This window comes from Mandrillus leucophaeus, unplaced genomic scaffold (assembly GCF_000951045.1).
Source record: "Mandrillus leucophaeus isolate KB7577 unplaced genomic scaffold, Mleu.le_1.0 Scaffold617, whole genome shotgun sequence".
In the NCBI taxonomy this organism is placed as follows: Eukaryota; Metazoa; Chordata; class Mammalia; order Primates; family Cercopithecidae; genus Mandrillus; species Mandrillus leucophaeus.
Window position 1 is genome coordinate 535,235 of NW_012106664.1, and position 8,030 is coordinate 543,264.

General features: G+C 32.7%; 1 protein-coding gene across 1 annotated transcript in view; it reads right to left on the reverse strand.

Annotated features, from left to right (window-relative positions):
- Nucleotides 1–2,476: 2,476 nt before the first annotated feature.
- Nucleotides 2,477–8,030, reverse strand: part of LOC105553915 — an 8,624-nt gene continuing 3,070 nt past the window's right edge. Inside the window, exons 2-3 of the mRNA XM_012000104.1 lie at nt 6,127–6,212; nt 2,477–2,858 (exon numbers count right to left, since the gene is read on the reverse strand). Coding sequence (XP_011855494.1) covers nt 2,841–2,858; nt 6,127–6,212 — 104 coding nt within the window. The 3' untranslated portion in view covers nt 2,477–2,840. The remainder of the gene's footprint in view (nt 2,859–6,126; nt 6,213–8,030) is intronic.

The window sequence follows — 8,030 nt, forward strand, 5'->3', positions numbered from 1 at the left end:
CCTTGCATAGTTTTTGATTGGCAATATTCTCTAATTCTTATCTTTATGCCTGTAATGCAGCATTTCATTTTTTCTCTGGTTGCTCTCAAAATTGGCTCTTCATTTTTGGTTTTTCAAAATTTAACTATGACGTGTTTAGGTGCTTTTTGTTTGTTTTTTTTCTATTCTTAAAATTTCCTGCTTGAAATTTTCTGAACTTTGTGGATTTCTGGTGTATCAGTCCATTATCATGCGGCTAATAAAGACATATCCAAGACTGGGTAACTTCCAAAGGAAAGAGAGGTTTAACGTTCTCACAGTTTCACATGGCTGGGGAGGCCTCAAAATCAAGGCAGAAGGCAAAAGAGGAGCAAAGGAATCCTCACGTCTTGTGAGACTTAATCTCTTTCACAAGAACAGCATAGGAAAAACCCGACCAATGATTCAATTACCTCCCACCAGGCTCCTCCCATGACACGTGGGGATTATGGGAGCTACCATCCTAATGAGAGTTGGGTGGGGACACAGCCAAACCATATCATTCTGCCCGGTCCCTCTCAAATATCATGTCCTCACATTTCAAAATCAATCATGCCCTTCCCACACAGTCGTCCAAAGTCTTTTTGTTTTTGTATTTTTCAAAAATCCTGCTTGAAATGATTTGAGTTTTGTGGATCTCTGGTTTCTTGTTTATAAATTTGGAAACTTATCCTCCATTATAAAATTTCTGGTATTTCTTCTCTCTCATTCTCTTCTTTACTCTATGAATCAAAGTATGCACACATGTCTGGCTATTTGATATTTTCGCAAAGCTCCTATATACTCAGGTGAGCTTTTAAAAAAATTATATTTGGGTTTTATTTTGTAGAGTTTTTATCAACCCACTTTAAATTTCACAAATTTCTTCCTCAGGCATGACAAGCCTCTCAAAGTAATTCTTCAATTTAAATATCATAGTTTGTTGTTGTTTTACATTTCAGGAATTTTTGTTTGATTCATTTTAATAGATTTCATCTTTTTGTTGAAATCCTTGTCTTTTCATTTATGTTCTTAATCTTTACCACTGTATCATTTAACATATTAAATCATAGATTTTATAAATCCCCTGACTGATAGTTTTAACATCTGACTAATAGCTCAAACTCCTTCTATTGATTGTTTTAGCTCTGGAAAATGGCTTTTTTTTTCTTGCTGTTTTGTCTTATAATTTTTGAGTAAATGGTAAACATTGTGAGTTGAAGAACAATAAAGACTGAGGTGAAGAGCATTCATAGCCAGAAATGTATACAACTCTTCTTCTCTTAGGGTGGTAGTAAATAATTGAGTTCTGTTTGGGCTTTGTTTTTGATATATTCACCCTCATTGCCAGCCAGTCTTCTAATTTTTTCAGTGTGGGCTGGTTGAACCACATGATTGAGGACTGTGGTGTTGGAAGTTTTTAATCAGTGTTTGTGCTCCCTCACTTTCAGAATCCATTGCATGACTGTGCCATCCATATTCCTTCCTCTCTAAGTAGACTGCAGTTGCTTTTTATTCAATCATAAACTCAGTATGGAGGCAGGAAGCAAACTTTTGGTTCTTCAGGTGCAAATTCAGTCTTAGACAACATCTATGTGCCTGAGTATCAGGAATAGGGTTTTATTAATATTCTTGTCTCTCTCCTCCCCAAGAGAACTATATTCAGTCTTGTATCTCTGAAGGACCTGAAACAGGAGAGATATTTTTTTCCCCTCTTTGCCCCCAGCAAGAGTATATCTCTGCTTTATATCATCATAGTATCCTGACCCATAAAAGTTTTCATATTCCTTCTCCAGGAGAAGATAATTTTGATTCATTTCTTCTCCCCAAAACAGTGATCTTTGCTTGATATCAGAAAGGAAGGTTCACTAACACTTCTCCAGAAGCTGATGAATTTTGCTTTGATCCACAGAGCATTGGATCTTTGCCTGGGACCTGGGGAGAGGGCAGTTTGTTGCTTCTCCCTAATCAGTTAAAGCTTTTTTCTACCTACAGACAAGGGTGCAGGAAAGCGGACTATAGTCTGAAGCTATTCCACCCCCATCATACCTTTTGCATTTAGCGATCCTCCCTGGTCCTCATTCTTTCCCTGAACACCTATGAAGATCTATAGACTAGCTTATAATTGAATGAAAATGTCCTGTGTGTGTGTTCCCAGGTATTTTACTTTTTTTTGTAATCCACATTAAGCTTTTAGGAATTCATTAAAATTTGGGTTGCTTTTTTCTTATCTGCTTCTACAGCAGCCCCTTTTGTGCCCTGCTAAAATGAAACAATTTTAATGTCCTGTCTCACATCCAAGGTGCTTGCTACTCCTTGGAACTCAGTTTACTTTGTTGTCTCACTGCATCAGCTGTCTGATGGGTTTAAGATAAGTAATGTTTTTATATATCATCCAGTATTTTCTCATTGTTAGGATCACAACAGTGTTTTTAAATTTTTATATCCTGACCATAAACAAAAATCTATAAAACATTTTAAAATGAAAACATATTTATTGCTTAGTGATATATCTTTCTTCCATCGTAGAAGTTCAAAATGGAGATTAGAAATTTCTATTGTAGCACAAACCAGAATTTCTCTCCGGATACGATATTCCAGCATACAGATTTGTGATCTGGCTAATACAAATATCAAAAAGCAGATGAGAAATTAACAACAACAACAACAAAAATAATAATTTTACTTTTGGAATTCAGAAAGTGCATCGCAACAGTGTAAAAGAGAGTGATCAGTATGTATTATAGAAAGGGAAATTGATGGCTAAAAACATTTGGGATATACTGGGTTAAATACAGGTTAATGATTTCTTTCTTAGTAGACTTCCCTTGACTTTTAATATATTAATTTGCACTGTGGATCTGTAAGAGAAGAAAATATCTATTTAGCATTTTACAATCTTATGTGACCACTAAACCTTCTTTTTTTTTTAAAAAATTTTTCCCATGAAAAGTATTCCATAGAGCTCAATGTGGGAAGTGCTAGTTTAGATATTTTTAAAACACATCGGCATTTAAAAACGTTTAAATATTGTCTTATTTTAACAATTTTGATTTTGTTGTGTCAAATTCTTTATGGTTGAACTCTCTTGATGAAATAAAAAAAATGTGAAAAAGCGGCAAAGCTTAGAAAAAGGAGAGCAAACAAAATGTTGACAATGTAATTTTGTATTAACAAACATTAGGTAAATTCTGTGAAATCTAACCGTAAATTTAGTGTCTAACCACCCCCAACTCAGCATTCTCTTTACTCACATAAACCATACGACAAATAGTTCAAGTTAAATTTGGCAGAGATTCATATTTTGGCTTCTATTGCTGAGAGAACTTTTATTGACATATTCCAAAGAACCCTTTGAAAATATCTTCCATGTGTTCTAGACCAAATGAATAACCTCTATTTGTGTTGTAAACTATGGGCCTGATAAATAGGCAAAATAATCTTATGAACAGAAAACTTTGATACCTCAGTTATCTGTTGATTTTGGAATTAAGATGATTTTGTATTATGCCGCACCGGTAATATTCCACAATATTTTAAAATTTTCATTTTATCCTTTCCTGCACTCATTAATTCATTCATTTATTGATAATCTGTTAACTACTTAAATTTACCACCAATTTGCAGAACCAATGAGGAATAAGGAATCTATTGTGTTCAATTCTAAATAAAATTTTTAGCTACCCACTAAGAAATGAAATTTTTATAAACTCTATGACTCCTTTAAAATATTCAAAGTCAATTTATAGATATATTATAGATATATATATATTAATCAAGCTTTTGTTTCTCTATTTACACTATCTTCATGATTTGTGCTACTATAAGATACAATATATTTTATACCAAAATGTACAGTTTATCTGTGGCATACTCCACAAGTATACTCTATACGGAGCCACTTATGTGTCTAGACAAGTATGTTACAAAAAATGTCAAAAATAAAAGTTAATTATGAGAAAATAAAATTTGATTTTTTAAGATTTAAAATGCTAATGTTCACTATAGTTGACATAATACAATTGTTTTTGGCTTTTGATATACTCAGACATTTCCCTCAACTATTATGCCACATGAAAAAATCAATGATATAATTGACAGAAAATTTGTTTCCCATGGCAAAGTGTAATTTCTTATTTCAAGATATATAAGATAGGTATTGTTTATAAAAGCAAATAGTTATATTAACTCATATTTGAAACGTTAATATTTATACCAGAAATTTGAATCACAAAATAATGTCTCAGTTTTCTAATCATCCTTTAACTCAGGAGTGAGTGGAATATTATCAAAGGTTGTTCTATAGGTCTTTAATTCCTAAGCAAGTGATCAAACTAGAGAAAATATGAAAAACAGATATTTATTGGAGCCTTCTAATAGAAATCTGTTACTTCTATACGAAAATTTTAGGAGAACCAGAAGAAATAAAACTTCAGAAATTCAAGTTACCAAAACAATAACTTAAAATATAAAATTTGCTTCATTATAGCTATTTGATTAGTATGAGCTAATAATATCCTTGTAAACTGTTAAGAGTTGAGACATTCAAAAAGTAAGCTGATTAAATCTACATCAAGCATGGCTGCCATCTTGTGGGGACAGGATATAATGTATTGAGGGGCCAATCTCAGTAAGGTGCTCCTTTTGGGTTAAAGTCATCATTTGTTCTCCATCAACCAGTTGTTTGACGCTTATTAACATTTTTCATGAAATGACACATCCACATTTGAACAGAAAAGATAAGGCAACTAAAAGGACTATTAATGTACATGAATCCCTGTTTCTAAAATTTCAATATCATTGCTAATGTATAGACAGTAAGAAAACTTTAAAATTAGAAGGTTTTCACTTGAATCAACCTTAATAACAGATAAGTTTGGTAAAGCACTCATGTTTATTAACCATTTAAATTGCAAAATTTTGTTAGAATTTACATCTAATTGAATTAGAAGATAATACGGCGTTGTCCTGATAGGGCATGTAGATTTACAGTTTCATAGATTTATAGAAAGCTTTGAAAAGAAGAAAGAGATTATGAGTTTATTTTAGAAGGGAGTGAAGGAAAAGGAAGGGAAGGGAAAGGAATGAGGGAAGAAGGAATGGAGAGAGAGGGGAAGAGAAGAGAGAAGGAAGGAAGGAAGGAAGGAAGGAAGGAAGGAAGGAAGGAAGGAAGGAAGGAAGGCAGGCAGGCAGGCAGGGAGGGAGGCAGGGAGGCAGGAGGGAAGGGGAGGGGAGGGGAAGAGGAGGGGAAAGGAAAGAAAAGGAGGGAGATATAAGCTATCCCTGCGGATAAGATTTCCACTAGTGTCACAGACAAAATAGTTTAACCTAGTGGTAACTGGTAAGTCAGTGTGAAGTTGACCTGAAAACAATGAGGTCAAGATAAGGCCAGAGTAAATATGTTATACAGGAATATGTAATTTAAGTATTTTTTCAAAGCTTATTTAAAAGTCAAAAAATGTGCTTTCTAAATTTAAGCCTTCCAATAAATATTAGTACAACTTCTGTAACTCAATTTTCCCATCATTGTCTAGAAAACCAAGACACTGAATGAGAAAGTCCCTGAAGCCTCAGTGAGCTCTGAACTTTGATGTGCTAAGTACAAAAGTTACTCTTTCAGTCCCTCAACAAAAGGGAATGTATGTTTTTCACATCTGCAAATAAATATCCCAATTACAATTTTACAGCCATTTATCACAACTACTTGCATCTATAGATGATCAGTCTTTGCCTTTTTACAGTTTTCCTTCCATGTTCATATTAAGGTTGAAATGTACTTGGAATCTTTTGTGTGACTAGCCATATTTGTAATATGAATAATATAATCATAAAGAATTAGAAATAATGATCAAAATTTATTGTCCCATTTTGATGATTTTATTTTAAAAACCAACTCTTTTAAGTTTCAAATAAGTTGACTCATAAATTTATAGATTTTTATACTAAAACAAAATTCAAGAGTCATTAAAATTTAATTGAAATAGTTCCTTAAAATTGACCAGTGTAAGATGACTTACTGCTGTTATAACAATAAGAAGCTGATTTTTAAAATTTAAGCATTGATATTCTTAGCAGTTTTAATGGTGAAAATGAAATAATTATATGTTCCAAGAATTTTTATTCTATTACCTTGCTTTCTTTCCACAATTGTGCATGATTGAAGGAGTCAGCATTTGTACTCCCCTCACCAATGCAAATCAGTTTTTCTCCAAATTCTGTTTTTCAAAGAAAAAAAGGCATATAAGTTTAAATCTTGGGGCAGCTCAGATTCTCTATCATTTCTTCAAATAATTGATGTTCATATGATGACCAATGCCTGAATGAAGTAACAGTCTCCACCTTGGAATAATAAATTAATCAAACGTGATTTACTTACATTTTATTTCAAATAGTTAATCATTTGTTATAAAACTTTAGTTAATGAGGGCTATTCTCCTGCCAATACATGCCAGAATTTCGCAAGGTTTGAATTTAAGTACAGTGGGCCAGATACATCATCCATTTCCATATAATAAGGCTTGAATTAAAGTTAAGCAGCCTTAATGAGACGAACAGACAGCTGTCATTAAAATATTTAATATGCACAGCCAATGAATTCATATTTTTTCTTCTGGAATTTAACATCTAATTCACACATTATAAATATTTGTATCCAGCTAACTAAATATTATATGACAGTCAGTTTTCTAAAATAGTAGAAAATATAGTTAATATATATTTATTATATATTTATTAATTAGGAATCATTGAATGTAGAAATTATTTCAACAGTAAAAAGAATGATTGTTATTCTTGAAAAATCAAACAGCCAATGTTAAATTTAAACTTTCTTGTGTAACTATTGGAAAGGCAAAACTCATGATTCTACTGTTTCTTCTGATTGGCAGGAGTGGTCATTTTACCTTACGGGCTTTTTGTGATGTGTCACCCAGACTCATTTAAATGTCTGAGTATTAGAACAGTGATTCTGAACTATGGCTGCATAGCAGAGCCCTCTATAGAGGCTATAGAATATATTACAGGCTGTGTCGCAAACTCCAGAGATTCTGATTAAATTAACCTTAAGTGATCATTTTAAAAAGCTTCCCAGATTATTTCAAAGTGAATCTACATTTGAAAACTACTAAACTGGAGGATTAGGGAATAATGAAAATGCTTTGCTCATAGTACACTAAAACAGATTTCCGAGAGGGGAAACATTATGAATATGACTATACAATATTTGACTTTCTTCAGGACAGATACTCATTAAGCCAGGACTGGACTAGTTAATGCTCTGAAGTTCTTCCTGGTTATCTTATTCTAAGATACCATGGTGTTCTTTCCATGTTAAATGGTTATATTGTAATTTTTCTTGATAGACTACATAATGACATCAATTTTTAGAACGTCAATGTAAATAATATTTGAAGCAAGCTATGGGGAGTGAATACCTTCTTTCAATTCATTGTCTGAATAAGTAAAGTATAATCTATGGAACTGCATCAAAACCCTTATAAAGTAGAGTGACATTAACACCATTAATATAATCAATATTGAGTCAATGCCTACTAATGGAAACAAAAGATAAGTGAATGATCAAAATTGAGAGTAATCAGTAAATGCTTCTTGGAAGCACTGGTTTGTTCCAGATTCAGAAGAAAGTGATGAAATTCAAATCAACAAAGGGGTTCTCTGTAAAATGCTGTGTTGAATAAAATGTGAATAAGCTTTGGTTTTCACTGTCAAGGCATTTATGATCTAATTTAGTAGTAGTCCTGTCTAACTCTAATACAAAATAGAGTGTGTTATGACAGTATAGAAGATAGATGGATTTATTCCACATTAAAGGACTGGACACCACTTCATGGGCAAAAAGAATTTGAACTAACTCTTGAGATAGTGAAGGAGAGTGGCTGGGAGGACAAACTGAGAGTGTGCTTTCCAAGAAGAAATATTAACATAAGTAAAAATATGGCAGCAAAACATTTTCTGGAGTGTTCAGGAAAAAGTGTAGAAGATGAATGAAAACAGCCGGAAGTCAGAATGTACAA